This window comes from Etheostoma cragini, chromosome 8, assembly GCF_013103735.1.
Source record: "Etheostoma cragini isolate CJK2018 chromosome 8, CSU_Ecrag_1.0, whole genome shotgun sequence".
In the NCBI taxonomy this organism is placed as follows: domain Eukaryota; kingdom Metazoa; phylum Chordata; class Actinopteri; order Perciformes; family Percidae; genus Etheostoma; species Etheostoma cragini.
This window is the reverse complement of record NC_048414.1, coordinates 21,570,936-21,588,728: the sequence shown is the minus strand read 5'-3', so window position 1 is coordinate 21,588,728 and position 17,793 is coordinate 21,570,936. Positions and strand designations below refer to the sequence as shown.

Here is a 17,793-nt window from a genome sequence, read left to right as displayed (position 1 = left end):
AACACAACAGAGAGCTAAAACCTTATTGCAATAAAAACTGAAGTATTCTTTATTTTTAACAAGAATGCAGGACACCCTGAAAAAAAGATTTGCCATCTCCAGATCATGTGAGTGCAGCAGGTGCTGTACTCCTCCATAAGTGTCTTACTGAGTCTGAGTAAATAACACCTTCACACTTCACCTACACCTTTTACGAGGTTTGTCTAAATTGGGAGTACAAGCATCTGATGTAATTTATGCATTTGACATTGACAAGACATCACATTCTCAAACTGTGTTTGCTGCACGGTACCTGCTGATGGATACCGCAGTGCAAAGCAATATGCGCTGAAACTTTTTCCTTTGTCAGACAGCTGATCATAAATATCATCTGATAGCTCAGCATTCAACTGTGTTGTCTGAAATGCTGATGTTGCTGAAATTAGAATTTTACTTCTGGACAGATGATACTTGCAACTTCAAGCCCGCATTTTTCTATAAACGTTCTCGCTTTGACAATCACCCCACTCACCAAAAAACTAGCTCTCACCGCTGCATTGGCTTACTTGGATAGCCCTTACTTTACCGGGCAGCCCATTTGGTCCTCTCCCTGGTATTTACCATACTCCAGTGCATGCTTATTTGAATAATGCTGCTTCACATTGTTTTCCTTCAACATGGCAATCTTTTTGCAGATGAGGCCATAGGCATGGCCCCTAAACTCAACAAAAAATAATCCATCTCCCACTTCCCCTGAAAGTCTGTGTTTATCATTAACTTGTCTCTTGGCTTTGGACAACGTTATGTTGACCTGTCAACAAAAGACATGGCTAGTTGTCAGTCAGTCCATGGTTAGCCCAAACACAGAGTGTTATTTCACATTCCGATTAAAATTCATTCATGGGCGCACGCCAGCTGCGGTTCACAGCTAAGGAGAACAAAATTTGCTATTGATATATTTTTGGGACAAAAATGTAAAAGAAATGTCACAAAAACGTACTTTCTGATGTTTTAGGCCTATTCTTGCTGAATCATGAGGTCATGATTGCGTGGTGATATTTTTGCAGTGTAGTCTAACATTAGACCAAGATTCCCTCACTATAGACAATGCAGCTCTTCTGTCTCTCCTCTCCCGTGCTGCTGCTGGGGCATTTGGGTTAAGTGGCCTCGGCACATACAGTTCAACATCACATCGCCTTGGATTGGATTAATTTCACTCTAGGGTCCTTTGCACCACGACCTCAAGCCAAACAACCCCCCAGAAGCTTTTTTCACCTGGGTCTAACATTGGGTGAGCAAAATCAGCTGAATACCTAGGTGCAGGCGCTATTGGAACCAACTGGGTATCTCGTGAATTACCTTACTAATAATGGCCGAAATTATATCAAACTTCTACAATAGTACAAATAGGTTATGTACTCATAAAATAATGCATTTGAAAGTTTGTAAGAACAGCAGGAGTTTATTTAAATAAAACTTGCCTGCTGGCTTGTGCTCTCTGCTACCACTGCCACCGGCAGTAAGAGTGTTAAGGGACATCTACAAATTACAAAATAGGAGAACAAAAGAGATACAATAAACAAATTAATTTAACTTATTTTTTAAAAGTAAGTGCTTCAGTAGAGACACTATCTTATTTAACCATTACATTAATGATCAAATCAATATGTAAAGTGGAGAGGACAAATGCTGCCAAAGTGCATTCTCTAATAAACCATATTTTTCTTTTAAATAATTTCTACTACTAACGTGTCGTCCTAGAAAAAACTGGGGAATTCTGCAGGCTTTTTTTCCTGATGATATTGTTAATCCAGATGTTACAATGTTTGATTTTATTTTATATTTACAAACATAGGAGCAATAGTGGTTATTTTGGCCATATTGATATCTCAGTAAACGTACTACAATTTTTTTCTACCACATGGCATTGTTTTGTCCCACTTTGCAGTTATACAACAGATAACTTATTTATTGAGATCGATCAATCCAACACCAAAGATTCTTTTGTACCTTAAAATAATGTTTTTAAAATCATTTCAGTGGTTTATTACCTCGTTGGAATGAGACATAAGAATACTGGTAATGGTGACAGTAATGGACAATTCCGTTCCCAACCTGTAAGGGGAACTAAGAGGAAAATTGCTTTGGTGCCTAATGTAAAGGTGCTGGTTGACAAGTAGCTATGCTAATGCTAATGTAATTCTTGGTTGGTAACATAAGATTACAACATTGTTCAACACGCTTAGTTATTTTTAGTATGATTGTTTTGACCACAGTTAACAACTCTGGGCTAACTCAGGATTTCTGCAGTAACATTAATTGTATAGATAGACAACTAATCCTAATGGTAATTTAGCCAGATAGCTAACTAGCACACCCCTGTGTGTCTGCCCCACTCTCCCGGTGCTGCAAGGCTTCAGTTGGGATAAGCGATGACAACAGCCCCGGGGACACCTCCACAGTCAGCCCTCAGCCAGCTAGCAACCATCCACTATCATTAGAGCCCCGGGGACACATCCACAGTCAGCCCTCGGCCAGCTAGCAGCCATCCACTATCATTACAGCCCCGGGGACACATCCACAGTCAGCCCCCAGCCAGCTAGCAGCCAGCCCGGTCAGCACTTAACTCTGGTGCTAAGGACGCTAACGTTTACTGAACTGTCTGGAAACAAAAGGTTCTAAACTAACTATTTTGAAAGAGAAGACATTTTGGGGACCGAGGCAAGTGTTCAGCACATAAACACATTAACATATTTAATTGTCTGATTGTACTTAGCTGATCTGTGTCTGAAATAAGACTGCTGATGAGAAAAAAACATCTTTATGAGCTTAATGAGCTTATGGCCCTGAGTTGAAAATGTCTCACTTCAACTGGAAGATATGGATAAAAGACACTTTTTCATATTCATTGTTAATTTCCCCCTATTAAAAACCTATTTTTGCTGTCTCTCTCCTGCCGTTGATACCTCTTACCCATCTTTCAATTTAAGGTTTGTTGGACTTTGAATTTTATCTTTCTCTCTCTCTGTGTGTAGGTGTGGAGGGTATTGCCCAGGCCTACTCTGCCTGTCTCCCTCACATTCGTTTCTACGGCCCAACTAACTTTGCTCCGATCATCAGTCACGTGGCACGTTTTGCTGCCCAGGCACTTCAACAAGAAAATGCAGCGGTAAGTGGCAACATCTAACTTATCTGACTTTCCATGTTTTAATTATTTTTCAGTTTAATCTGTACATTACAGACAAGAATGGTGAGAAACAGGGAATAAAAAAGTATGTAAAAAATTAACTATAACTATTGTAGACTGTATTCCAGTTTTCATTACAAACAGTAGCCACTACAACTCCATGCCTAAATGCAGTCAGCAATCAATTGAAATCAATCAGAACACATCAACTCATAACGTCACCTAATGTGAACATGTCCATCTTTCACACATAGACTGTAAACTTATATACATGTAGCATTTGTGATGTTACCCATAGATTTCTTAAAGAGGCCCTATTGTGCTAAACTCTTTGGAGTTTCCCCTGTCCTTTAGTGTATTGTTTAGTAACATTTGTTTCACTAATAAACTTTTATTTCATATGAAATGATGTTATCAGGAGATAATATAATCCATACCTTTTTTCCGCCAAGAGGTGATTATAAAATGCAGCCACATTTTAGCAAAATGGTTACAGTAAACATGGCAGCTAAGAATGTAGTAGTACGTTTTTATGAATTGTTCCTGTAGAAAAGAAAAAAATCGGTAATCTCACAATCTGCTGTAGTAAAATGAATAAATTCATGTATCAAAACCTGTTTGTTTTTTCAGAGGAAACATGGTATTTAGATTAACTTTGGTATTATTTTGCAACACAAGCAAGGTCAGTCTCTCTCAGCTCAACCCAGCTCTGCAAAATTGCAGATCTTTTAGCTGCTTCTTTGAGCTCTTTCTCTCTTCTTTTTGTGAAGGCGTACTTAAGCACACTTACTAACATTAAGCTATGTTTTTATTAAATGCAAAGTTCATTACATCAACCAATTGGGACATTAATGTATCATCTAATTACCAAACAAGGCATCTTTCACTTTCACTAACGTCACATCTGGTTGTTGGTTGAAAACTCACGTTACATATTGACTGTATGTAGTGCTCTCATTGAAATTAAGCCTCAATTGAAAATTTGTTTTGGCTGCATAATTCAATTAAATTCAGTTTTATTAATAGAATCATATCATATATAGACACTTTACAAATAGAGTAGGTGTAGAACACACTCTTTAACTTAGAAGGACCCAAAAATTGCAGAAGTTCCCCCAAGAGCAAGCATTTAGCGCAACAGTGGCGAGAAAAAAATTATTTTTAGGGCAAAACCTTGGACAGACCCAGGCTCTTGGTAAGCAATGTCTGACCATGCTGGTTGGGGGGGGTGATGGACAGTGACAAGCCAGTTCTTTAAGGGTGGGTAGATGAGTTTGACGACTGTGAAGAGAGAAGCTGAGAAGAGAAGGTGTGCTGTGTCTGTAGCTATACACCCTCCCTGTGCCAGTCAAGGCAAACGCTGCAACTCCTCACTCCCTATCTATTAGCTTTATCAAAGAGGTGATTGAGGAGAGCATAGATACTATTCACACCACAACTACATGTGCAATCACTGCTGCTGCTCTAGCACAAATTCTGTTACTTGGGGACCCAAAAAAGAAAAGTATTTGCATTTGAGCCACAGACTTGTTGACTGTGAGGCAGCAGGGGTTGGCACAGTCTAAGGTCCTAGATTTCAACTCCAGTAAGGCCCAAAGGTGCCGGAGCAGAATCATGTTATGCCAGTTAATCTATTTTAATTTCCAATTGCATGTTTCTAGTTCAGAATTAGCAATGAAAAAAAAGAAGTAATTTTATAACAAAAAACAAACAATCCTTTAAAAAACTACATTTTCAACAAGACAAGTTTTGGCACAAAAGGTCTGGCACATGTTGCTGACGTCTGTAGGGCAGCAAGACTTGGGTTACATTACCTGTGAAGTTCAACATCATGTTTCCACTGGGGTCATTCAAACCAAAAAAATGTCAACTGTGTGACACCTCACTGGAGCTTCCGATCTACAAACATTCAACAAAGATGTCCCCGTCTTATATGTATTCAGTGGCATGTTGCCTGCCTAAATCTGGAGAGAGTGCAGTAGTTGGGTATCATTATGCCACCATGGTGCTTTTTGTCCCTAATTGTATCTTGTCACCCTGCGGAGAACAAATACTCAAGCAAAATACACAAAGGATTGTACTCGTTAGTGTGTTTTGTGCCAGAATCCTTTTGTTTCTGTGAGGATATGGTTGCAGGCCATTTTCTTGTTTTATATTACAGTGAGTTCAAACAGGGGTGGAACATAGGAGTGACAGACAATGAGAGGTGACAGCTGCAGCAGAAGTGTGGACCACATACTGGGCTAGTAGTTAGACTAGTGTGTGGTTGTAGGCTGCACAGATCGGCTGTTGCTCAGTGTTCCTGTTCATGATAAGAGAACCTGTGACTGCAAAAACACACTTCTATTACTGACATACTAAAACACACACACACACACACACACACACACACACACGCTGCAGGCCAGTGCAGTGTGTAAGCGACCCTGTCTGTATGTGTGATAATGATTCTCTAATGAGCGCTGCTGTTAGCACATTAAAGAGACAGGCTTCAGAGCCCTCCGTGTGTGTGTGTGTGTGGGGGGGGGGGTTGTAGGATGCACAGATCGGCTGTTGCTCTCCCTCAGTGTTCCTGTTTCTTTAAATAATAAGTAAACCTGTGACTGCAGACTGTAAGAATACACTCCTGTTACAGGCAGGCATACACACACACACACAGGCTGCAGGACAGTGCAGTTTGTGTCTGTACGTGTGATAATGATTGATCTAATGAGCGTTACTGACTGAAGAGAGCTTCAGAGCCTTCCCTGTTTGTGTGTGTGTGTGTGTGTGTGTGTGTGTGTGTGTGTGTGTGTGTGTGTGTGTGTGTGTGTGTGTGTGTGTGTGTGTGTGTGTGTGTTATAACCTGACACTTTTCATGGTTTACACTATTGATCCAGCTCTTGCCTACAACTTTTGCTGCTGCATCTCCCATCACTACCCCAACCCCAACCTCCTTCCATGGTAGTTCATGTCGTTGATTTGACTAAGATGAATTGTTCATGTACCATATGCGTTGAGGGATTAGCTCTACCAAATCTAACTGTTAAACCATTTTGCCATAAATGGTCAATTCCTTAAGTATCTGACTAAACTATGAAACAATGCCATTTTTGAGGTGATTCTCAGCTCAGATAAGTGTGTTAAAACTACTTTCCCCTTGTGCTGCAACTGTGGCTAAACAGGTTTAAAAAAAACACAACCCCAGTAAAGATTTCTACAGTATATTTTCATCACATCTCCTGGTACTCAAGCGTTTTGAAAGCTCGCTTTGAGTTTCACCATGGTGACTGAGCAACATTCAAGCAACAGTTGTCTTACGAGCTGGGGTTGAAATACTGATCTTGATTGTAGATGGGAGGCAAGTTTGAGCGGCGGGAGACGGTGATGATGGGATTATTATCAGGTGTGTGCGATCAGCTGGCAGCAGCAGGCAGGAGAGGAAAAAAGGAAACAGCAGAGACAAACAGGGCAGGGCCAACAGAGAAACTAACAGTAGAAAAAACCCAGGGCCTGTTGAACAAAAGTAGAATAAAGATATCCAGGATAAAGGAAAAAGCGCAGCTTGACTTAGTGTGATCAGCTCATCGCGGCTTAATCGGTTGCACGTTTGCCGAGCTAGGATGGACAGGTGAAGCTATGTCAAGCCAGGTGGAGATAGCTGGGATAAGTGCACGTTCACGGCTTTCTTAAATAGACCACGGTATCGATCACAGATTTACTGATGCAGATTTGAGAAGACGCATACGCCATATGTTTCACCCAATGAGCAGCAGCTTCTAATGGAAAGGGATGCAAAAAGGGTAGTACGGCTCTTATCAAACGGAGAGAAAAAGCCCAACATAGCGGACCGACTGAATGTGTGGGGTTTAAAAATATAGCCTTTGCCTCAAAAGAGAGCAGAGGGAACTAATGTTGCTCGGGAAATGGACCCTTTAAGGACTTTAGGCTTAATTTCAAACCCTCATTCACAACGTGAGAACATGTTTTATAACCATGCACTAATGTCTATAAGATATTCCTAAATCTTTGTCCAATCAATGTTCCTACAGAACAATCAGAAAGGGCCAACAACTAGAAAAAGAAGTAAGTGACTTCAATACACGCTGTGAGCGTATGAAAAACAACATTCATGTTTTTTTATTCTTCTGACAAGTGACAGCACCAAAATAAAAAGATTAAGAAGCATTGTGGTGTTCCCGGTGTGATAAATGTAAACTATATACGTACTGTATATAGGCCACGTTATTACTCCGGTGATGTGAGACTTATTTGGAAGGTAATAAAACCAATCTAAGCTATAATAAAAAAACATAAGGCCCACTTATTAAGGAGTAACACAAACTACCCTTTATTAGAGAAGGACAAGCAACAAGAAAATTAAATCATGAATGTATTGTTCTCTGACCAGTCTGCCATTATTATCATCTGGGAATATCGCTACATTAATATTTTCACACTTAATCTTCGGTGCGCGTCCTGTAACCTGAAGCTGAGACCACGGACGCTGCGCTACTCATCTCTACTTTTACAGAGAGAGTGGACACTGATGCAGCAGCCTATGGGCAGCGGCCGCACGCCAGGCAGCCTCGAAACACTACCGTCCCACCGGGAAAAGTCCCACTCCGCATCAGTGTGCCAGTGCCACTATTTCTAACCATCTAAACAACTGTAGGGTTTAAATCCAACTCGCGACAACAATAGTGACAAGTAGGCTAATGCATGTTGATAAAAATGAAGCAGTATTAGTAAGCAGAAACGTATTTAAGTTATTACACTGCATGTGTTCTGATTTCTTTTTATTAACGTGCAATATTTTTCACTATTGTTGTCATGAGTTTGATTTAAACCCTTACTATTGCAGTTGTTTAGATGGTGAGAAATGGTTGCACTGGCACCCAGATGCGGAGTGGCAATCGGGAGAGTCAGGACTTTTCCCAGTGGGCTTGTAGTGTTTTGAGGCTGCGGGGCGTGCGGCCGCCGGCCAGTGACCGCTGCCCACTGGCAGACCTGTGCATCATGTCAGTTTCCACTCTCTCTGTAAAAGTAGAGATGAGCAGCGCGGTGTCCGTGCAGCTTCAGGTCTGTACAGGACACTCCGGAGATTGTACAGAGAGATAGTTATATAGAAACTCAAGTGAAGATTATTGCCTCTTCTGAAGAGTCAATTATGTTTTGTTTTTAAACCTCCTTGGCTACTAACAACTGCATGGAGGGGAGGGGCTTGTATCATCATGTGGATGCACCGACAGTGTTGTTGTCATTACTTAGAATTCCTCATGGGGGAGTCCGAAACTACGGAGAAGAGACAGGATGAGTGCCATTTGTCTGCACAATACATCTCGTGACCTAGCCATGAAACATTCTGTATTTTCCACTTTATACAGACACTTTTCCGTGTGCTCTTCATGCATTCATTATGATTACATTTTTTGCAGAAAAACAAGAAACTTCAACACGTATAGATTCCAACTGGTACAGGACCTTATGCTTTCCCTTCTGATTCCCTGCAAATTATTCATCATTTGTTCCTCCTTTCATTTTTTATCTATACTTGTTCATCTGTGGATTCTTTTTATTCTTTTTGTTTTCTTCCATCATTTTTTTCCAGGAACAGATGGCGTGCTCTGTTATGTGAATGGAGCCCGACTTGCTGTGACGCAGAAAAGCTTTCATTCTGTTTTCTATTTTTCTCTCTGTCATGCAGTGTCGTCCAGCTCTCTGTCTCCCTCTTAAATTACTTCCTGTCTCCTTTTCACTGTCACACCTAACACTCTCTGAAATTTCCATATTTTTATTTATCCCTGGTCTCGGTCTTTGTCCAAGCCCTCCTTGTCCGCCTCCACAACATTATGTCACTTTGCTCAGCATTATTGACAGCATAATTATAATGATTGCAACTCATTGTCTCAGTCTTTTTTCTTGATGCATTTCTGTTCAAGTGACTTTGGAAGAGCTCAAGATTTATCAGTGAAACCACAAAAAAATGGGAATTCTCATTTCCCTTTTTTGTTTCCCCTCCTTTCTCTCTCTACAACTTCCTTTCCACCGTCCCTCTTCCCCTCTGCAGCAGTACTTCACTCTCCTCATCATAACGGATGGTGTCATCAGTGACATGGACGAGACTCGGGATGCCATCGTACAGGCTTCGAAGCTACCCATGTCTATCATCATTATTGGCGTGGGCAACGCAGACTTCGCTGCCATGGAGTTCTTAGATGGTGACGCCAGCGTTTTAAGGTCCAACACAGGAGAGGAGGCTGTTCGGGACATTGTGCAGTTCGTCCCTTTCAGGGATTTCCGAAATGTAAGTATTGCTCTCAGAAAACTGGCGGGGGGCGGGGGGGTGGCATGGAATTGACAATGACAATTTTGATAAGTGTCAAGTACGTTTAGTTGTTTAGTCTGATGAATTAACAAAATTATAACTGTGGCAAATTTAAATTGAAAATATTAAAACGATAAAATAATGTTTAAAAAACGGCGACATTGCCACCTAGGTTAAAAGAGCCTAGCAATCTGTAAAAAGGCTGCACAGGGTCTTAAAATCTGGAGTGAGCAGAGTTAGTTAAAAACTTTACAGAAAAATGTATTCATGGACGGTGTATTTTTAGTTCTGGCGACCTCCCATGTCCTTTCCCCTAACCTTACCTGCGGCGCTCCTTCCGATGCCGCTACCCTCTTCCCATCTTGTCCGATTGTCCTCAAAGCACTCGCCCAGGGAACTTCACAAGTCGGCAAGCTCACATGCTGAATGCTGCGAGTCGAGAAGCCGAGGATGCAAAGTGAGATGCATTGTGCTTTTCCTCTTTTTTCCACAATCGGCCCATAGGTACGCTGACCACACGCACCTTATTCTATATCAACAAAGTTGAATTTCTGGGATTGTTAAGGTGGCACCGGACACTCCACCTTGACTTTTTAAAATCCGGTGGACTTCTGAGGACTAAAGTTAACTGCTCTTCAGATCTCTGCAGGGAAAATCCAGACAGCTAGCAAGACTAAGTCTAATCTGAGTTTTTTAGTTGCACAACTGAAACAATCTTTGAACGTACACACGTTCCACCAAAATAAGTTCCTTCCAGAGGCTGTTTTGCAGCGGCACCGTTGCTCAGTCCCACGCTTAGCACCGAGCCAGACAATTGTGATTGGTATAAAGAAATGCCAATAAACCAGAGCACGTTTTTCTTCCATCCCAGAATGCAGTGTGGAATAGCCAGACCCTCCTCCGCAGCACTGTGGAGGAAGGTCCGGCAATGCAAGACTGCACGCACCTGGTCCTCACCTCGGACCACGGGCAGCCGTGGTGCTGCTTCCCAGGTCCATTGTCCCCTGTAAGAGCAATTTATTGACAATAGGAAAAAGCATTACTGTTGAAAAACTACACAATACAGTAAAAACAACTAACTTAAAACATCCAAATAAAACCATGCAAAATAAAATAACATCATGCCATGAAAAACACTTTTGTCCTTTGACAGGAGTATTTCAGAAACTTGACTCTAGTGAAGCACTCTGTTAATTTACAGCTGTGGAATGTCCTCAGGGGACTCTGTTGAAACATGAATAGTTAAAACAAATAAGTCTATTTACAGTTTCTGCTGAGTCATCCACAAAGTTTAACAGCTAAACAGCTACCGGTGAAGTTTGACATCTTTCAGTCACCATTTGCTGAGATGCCACGTGAGCGAATGTTTCGACTTGCTGATGTGATCTGCAGTGCCACTTTGACTCCATCTCAGTTCTGCGGTAGAGGCTTTACCCGTGACATGATGTCATTCTGTCTGAATATGAACGTGTTATTCAATGGCCGCCTGTTGTTACTTAAGACTGTAGCTGCTTACACACGACACACGTACACTACAGGCTCTGCTTGATGAAGAGAGAGCTGCCTGGTTGTCTCTGGGATTGGTGTGTTGATTACACACATGTAAAGAGGTTTGATGTGATATCAATACACAGGACTCACTTTGGGCATTTTTGTTTTATTATTTTATACTCTTATATATTTTGTGTGTGTGGGACGGTGGTGGGCGAGCTGACTTCCTCTGTGGTGGGAGGAACACAGCATTTGCTGGCTTTGTTCCAGTTTATTGGTGGGAGGGTAAGAGACAGCAACAGACATAATAAAGAGGACGATGGAGATATTATTATTATAACCTTTATTTATACAGGGAGGGCCATTGAGGGCAAGCACTCTTTTCCAATGACGCCTTGATTACAGCCCAAATAAAAGGAAATTAAAAAATCTTTAAAAAATGGTTACCAAACAATACCAAAATTACAATATGTAAATAATACATAAATAATTGGTTAAGAGGGTTATTGAAAACAAGAGCAGTCCTGTGGCTGGGTTTGCTCAGTTGGTAGAGCAGACGCACGTGCATAGAGGTTTACTCATAGACATAATAAAGAGTAGACGCCGCATCGACCGCTACTGCCTACTGGCGCTGACGAAACTTGGGGCCGCCATCTTGGACCGGTCACCCTCTCCACTCAGTGTAATGTGTTTGGCAGGTGAAATGAGCTGTCAGCGCGTTTAATTAATCAATCTCACTGAATACAAAAGTGATTTTCTTGTTTTTTTTTGCTACAAAGGTCATACATGTAGCCATGAAACAGGACACATGGTTAGGCATATTTTAATAGGCATAGTGGGCTTAACAGTAATAGAATATTCTGATATGATATAAATTCACCAGACGTCCGCATCAAAACTGGGAACATAATCCCCAAAAAGGGAGAAAAATGGGGACATGTTTGACTATCAATCTGATTGAAAAAACTAACGTTGTGTCTTTAAAACAGAACAGGGACAGAGGTAGTTTTTTTTCTTAGTTAGGGACAGACAACCAAAAACGGGGACAGTCCCCTAAATCCGAGGACGTCTGGTCACCCTAGACCATAGACCAGACATCCTCGGTGTATCTATCATTTGTAAATTATAGGTATTTGTAAAATACCCTTACATCACATATGTGATGTAGGCTATAATAGATATAAATACCCCTACATCACATATGTGATGAAGGCTATAATAGGTATAAATACCAAATCACACATTATAAATATGATAGGGAAGAAGAAACAGATAGTGACCGTAAACTTAGATATTTAAGTACAAGAAACAATATGATCATGTTATTAGAGTCTACTCTAAGCTTTTTATATTTGTGTCTCTCTCTGTCACACACACACACACACACACACACACACACACACACAGTACTACCACGTTGTTCTGCATCAATCGCCTCCTCCACCTTGACATTTAGCAGCCCCACTCCCAACACACACAGACACACACGCACACACTAGGGTTGCACGACATTGACAGAATGTGATATTGCAACGTCCATATGAACTCCGATATTTTTAAACATATGTAAAATTACAACATAGAATCATAAATTAAACAAGTTTTCTTACAACAAAAGATTTATTTCAACTGACAGTCAAATTGGACTGGTCTAACATGAATAAATAACTGGACCATGTCTAAAACAGGACCTGTTCTACTGGTTGGACAGTATAAAATGCATAAATATCTTATAAGAACAACATGCAAGTCTTATCAAACAAATCCCAACTAAACCAGAGACAATCCCAACGCAATAACAACATAAGCATACATTCGTGCTGCTTTTGGACCCCCAGAATAATGTATAGGTTAAACTCACTTCTATAACAATGTGCTGTGTAACGATACTGCGTTGATATATCTTTCACCCCTAACAAAGCATGCGTACCAGTACTTATTTCAAGTAGCAGTATGAAATGTAAGTGGCAGTTTTTATTTAAACTGCACATTTACGTGGTTGAATCTCCCTTTAAAACTCGTAAAACTTAAATTATGTAGCAATTTTCAAAACATAGATTTAAAATGCTTTACAGAACCCAGATTTAAAAAGAAAGGATAAAAAAAATCTGCCGATCTGAGTAGGAATACTCTGCATAGTGCTCTGGCTTGTTGTATCTTCAGCTGCTAAGTAACGAGTATGACCGGTCCAAGATGGCGGCTGGAAATCTTGCACTCAGCAACCAATGCGGCGTCTACTCTTTATTATGTCTATGGGTTTACTTCTCGATGCAGCGGCCATCATGTGGAATTTCCAAGCATCATCTTCCCAATGGAAACAAGTTGTTCCAATTTGAGAGACTCCTGTATCCAGTTCAATCTGTCAGGAGGGTACAAGTTAGAAGCACTCTTGCCTAATTTACAATTGGTGCGTGACGTGATGAGTCTAATCTGTGTCTCTGAGCGTGTCTGATATGTGTGTTAGTGAAATATAGCAGCGAAGACGAATAAAGGGGAATCGTGCTAATGAATCTGAGACAGAGGAAACATAATAATGGGCGCTTTGTTGGCAGGGTAGATTTTACAATAAATTATCTTTATAAAGCTGCTGGTGGTGATTAGATACTGTGAAAGTTAGTAGCAGTTGTTGTAATAGAATTTATTAGCTTTTAAGATTATTTCTTTGGGCATTTCCGGCAAGACAGATGAAGACATGTAAAGGGAGAGAGGGTAATGAAAATTAGCAAAGGGCCACAGGTCCGAGTCAAACCTGGGCCTGACGCGTTGAGGAGTAGACCTCTACATATGAGCGACCACTCTACCAACTGAGCTACCTTGGGGACCGGAATTTATTAGCTTTTAAAAGAATTGGTTAAACGGTAAAATCAAATGACAAAAACGAGAATGAACAGATATTGGATTTATAGAGTGCCTTTTTACTGTTCTAATGTAACCACTCAAAGTGCTTTACACTACTGCACATGCCATATCCGCATGGTGGGGGGGGGGGGGGGGGGGGGGGGGGGGGGGGGGGACTTTCTACAGAAAGTCACCAGGTACGTATGTTGCTAGTCGCTTTTAGAAAAAACAAAAAAGAAGGGGGTCTGAAAAGTTGCCAAAACTAGCAACACAGACCCTAAGTTGGCAACACTCAGTGCTGCTGTCTCTGACTCACTAAAACTACATCCATAGGCCGAGCTCGGCTGCATACGGCACGCCAAGTAGAGCTGCAAAGCCAAGGCGGGGCTACAGATCAGATGTCCCTGAAAAACCTGCGGAGCTAACAGTGTTTCTGCGTTACATCAGTTGCACATGCGGAAATAAGTGTCCATAAAACCAAATGCAACCATCAGCCAGCACTGGTGCCCTGGACGGGCAGATACCAGGGCTAGTGTGGAAATAGACCACTATCACCAGTAATCTTACCTTTTTTCTTCCTTTGTTTTGCTCTGCATTTTTGTAGAAATAAATGTGCTAATTTTCTCTCTTAGGCACCCAAGGAGACGCTTGCCAAGTCGGTCCTGGCTGAGCTGCCTCAGCAAGTCACCCAGTACTTTAAACAGCGGAACCTACCGCCCACCAACACAACGGCAAAATGAGACGGCCAAAGATGAGAGCCAGCACGCTGTACAATAGCTCATCAAAGCCTCACTTCCCGTTCGCGGCAAACAAGACAAGAAAGCGTGTACATCAACTGTGAACAAACATGAGATGTGGACAAAAAAAACAAAAAAAACATTGAAGATATCCCTGCCATTATATTTGCAAAGCTGTTACTGGTTAGAGAATGTTTTGTCAGTATCCAGTGTGAATCCATCAGAAGTGATTTTTCTCTGTTTCTTAAAGCTTAAGAACCATAATAATGATGTGTAAAGAACCTAGCATGGCTAAAGTGATGGCAGATGTCTGAAAATGATATGGATATATATGAATATGCAGGTAAAACACTGGCCTTTTTATTTTTTTAAATTTTTTTGAGATATGAAAAATATCCAGATTTATGAGGATGTAAGTTTTTTTGTTGCTTTTTGCATGTGCGTCTTGTGATTGATACCATGTGATGGATACAACTCCTTGGTGTAAAGTCCCTTCTCAGCTGACATATCGTATATCAGTGGTTGAATCGCGTCCCGTTGTTGTGTGGATCCTCTTCAGGTAGCAGATCAGTTGCAGGCTGTTTGCTTTTGTGTTTTTGTGTGGCAGACTCAGACTGAGCCTGAACAGAGCATTATTTCTTCACCCCTCCTCTGGCATGGGGGGGGGGATTTTGACGTTTTGATCACCGGCCTATGCTGATTTGATTCAAGAGAACAGAACTAGAGGAGGGTGAGGCCTTAGTGGCAGCTGTAGCACTAACCCAAGACAGTTGTGGGATACTGTGTGTGGACTGTATTAGGCTGCTAAATACAGAGCCATTTTCCTAGATTTTGCAAAATCCTTGTATTTCTAATGAATTCAGTTCATCCTGCATGTTGCCAATATCTACTCACCGTTTACAAACTGATGCCGATGATCACAAGCCGCACGTCTCTGTTTATTTTTTATCGTCAAAAAAATAAACAGATTTATTTATCAGATTTTGTAAATATTTTAATGAAATTCTGCTGAAAGGGAAGAAAGTGTTCTATGGCAAAGAAAGACGTGTCAAAGAAGGCTGTTACTGTCACAGTTTGAATGATTGGAAGCAAAAGAGGAGTTTCTGATATGCATATATATCGAATGAATATTTATATGATGCTGTTCATGTTCTGATAAGCCAATGTTAACTTTTATGCAGTGCTGATTTGTGTAATTATCCTACTGTGTATTGCTGTGAATCTTTGTACTAAATGTGTTGCTATTCATTTTATAAAGTTGTGTATATGTCCACACTCAGGTCAATAAACTGAAGGAAATGTCACATGTCCTCCGTCTCCGTTCATATGAGAGCAACACACCACAAAGACCATCACAAATCGCCTGGTATCGTGACACACCTACAGGGGACCATAAGCTGTGACTTCTGAGGGGAACAGGTACCTACCTGGGATTCCCAGTACCAATCCCAAATTATTTGCACTGCCCGAGGGCCCTGAATCCTCTCCAGCCGCTCCACAGTCAGGTGCACCGCATTGAGACAGAATCCAGAGACGTGCCGCTGAAAGTGGTCTGCTGTGTGAGATAAAGCCAAGGGGGTAAGCCAGTCTCAACAAAGCACACCTCCTACGGCGCCCTTTTGATGCTAACAAGCCATCACCTGCTGTTAGCATTCCATTGAAGGCCGTTCATTTTGGCGCTACATTGACAGTGAATAACACCTAACAATGAATAACAACTTCACCTGGTGCTTCGGTGTATTTCTTCATCCATCACGTGGAAGTGCAGTATTCCACTACTTATTGCAAAAATACATAAAAACTTTAAAAAAAGAAAGAAAACTAAATACTAACTATTCAAATTATCATCACAAACTGATATTAAACAAGCTCAAAGGCTATATTAGGCCCTGACTATCGGGGCCTAGCCTACACCCTTCCAGGCCAACGCTGTTCTTCCCAGAGGAGCCTCTGCCTCCTTCCTTTATACCTGAAGCCCCTCCTACAAGACAAACCTAAGTTAACTGGAAATCAATCAAACACCATTCCCAAATATTTCTGGCTACATTAATACACCGTATCTATAACATCAAAAATGTAATGTTACATGCTGAACAAGCTTCTCAAAACAGAGAACTCTAGGCACTCTGCACACCCCTCTGTACTGGCTGACACTTGGACCATTCCAGGTCTTCCCCTCTATAAATTACTCCAGACTCACATCAGTCACGTCCTGTATGCCACTTCGACCAAGATCCCTGCTTGAGATGAGAACATGTGAATGAAACCTCGGGTAAATCTACTAACCTAAAATAAATGACTTGAAATTAACTGTGTATGTGTTGTATTTATCCAGTCATGATTGATAGTCTTTCAACTAATACTTCCATGAACTAAAATGAAATGACAAGCCATGTGTTCACTGATGCAAGCCCACATGCTAATGACAATGCTCATGCTAACCGTCCCTTGCTGCTGCTCATACTAAGGTTAGCTTAGCATGATAAGACATGCTACCACAGGCTTAAATAAAGGAATGGGGTTGCCCCATGACATCTCAATTACCTTGTAGCTCACGTTATGGCTTTGTAGCTGACGTTTCTGTAGCATTAGGCTAATACTATGCGTCTTTCTGTCGCATAGTAGAGGAATTACCAAATAGTACAGGATAAGCTTAGAGGCAGTTTCGACTTACATTAGCTGTTTAGGTTAATTATTAATAACTAAAGTTAGCAATAATTAGCCTGTGCCTATGTTATCTCCTAACATATATCTACGCTCTGTTTCTGCTGATTGGGAATGATTGAGATTTCTCTTGGCACAGCTACCAGAAGACTTACAAATTTCAGACAGGTTACCCACGTCACATCTACGTTGTCGAGCTCAGTTGGAGGCTGCACAGTAACGCTGAACGGAAAAGTGCTTCTAATATCCTTTACTGGTTGCTGTTGAAAACAACATCATCACATTTTCCATTTCTTCACAGTGGCGGCTGCCTGCCAATCGGAAGGTTGGGGGTTCAATTCCTGGCGCTGCAGTCCCATGTCGAAGTGTCCATGGGCAAGACCCTGAACCCCGAGTTGCCCCCGGTGCTGCGCATCGGAGTGTGAATGTGTGTGAGTGTTTATCTGATGAGCAGGTGGCACCTTGTACGGCAGCCTCGACCACAATCTGTGAATGATGAATGTTTCCTGTATGATGTAAAAAGTGCTTTGAGTAGTTGTTAAGACTTGAACAGCGCTATATAAATACAGCACATCTACATTCTACTGTCC

The 17,793-nt window shown here is 41.3% G+C and overlaps 1 protein-coding gene across 3 annotated transcripts in view; it reads left to right on the top strand.

Annotated features, from left to right (window-relative positions):
* The window catches only part of cpne2 (copine II), a 67,549-nt gene extending 51,706 nt beyond the window's left edge, over positions 1-15,843 (top strand). For all 3 annotated transcript variants that reach the window (XM_034878152.1, XM_034878150.1, XM_034878151.1), the window contains 3 exons: positions 3,015-3,148; positions 9,216-9,452; positions 14,435-15,843. In XM_034878152.1, coding sequence (XP_034734043.1) covers positions 3,015-3,148; positions 9,216-9,452; positions 14,435-14,542 — 479 coding nt within the window. In that variant the 3' untranslated portion in view covers positions 14,543-15,843. The remainder of the gene's footprint in view (positions 1-3,014; positions 3,149-9,215; positions 9,453-14,434) is intronic.
* Positions 15,844-17,793: the final 1,950 nt, after the last annotated feature.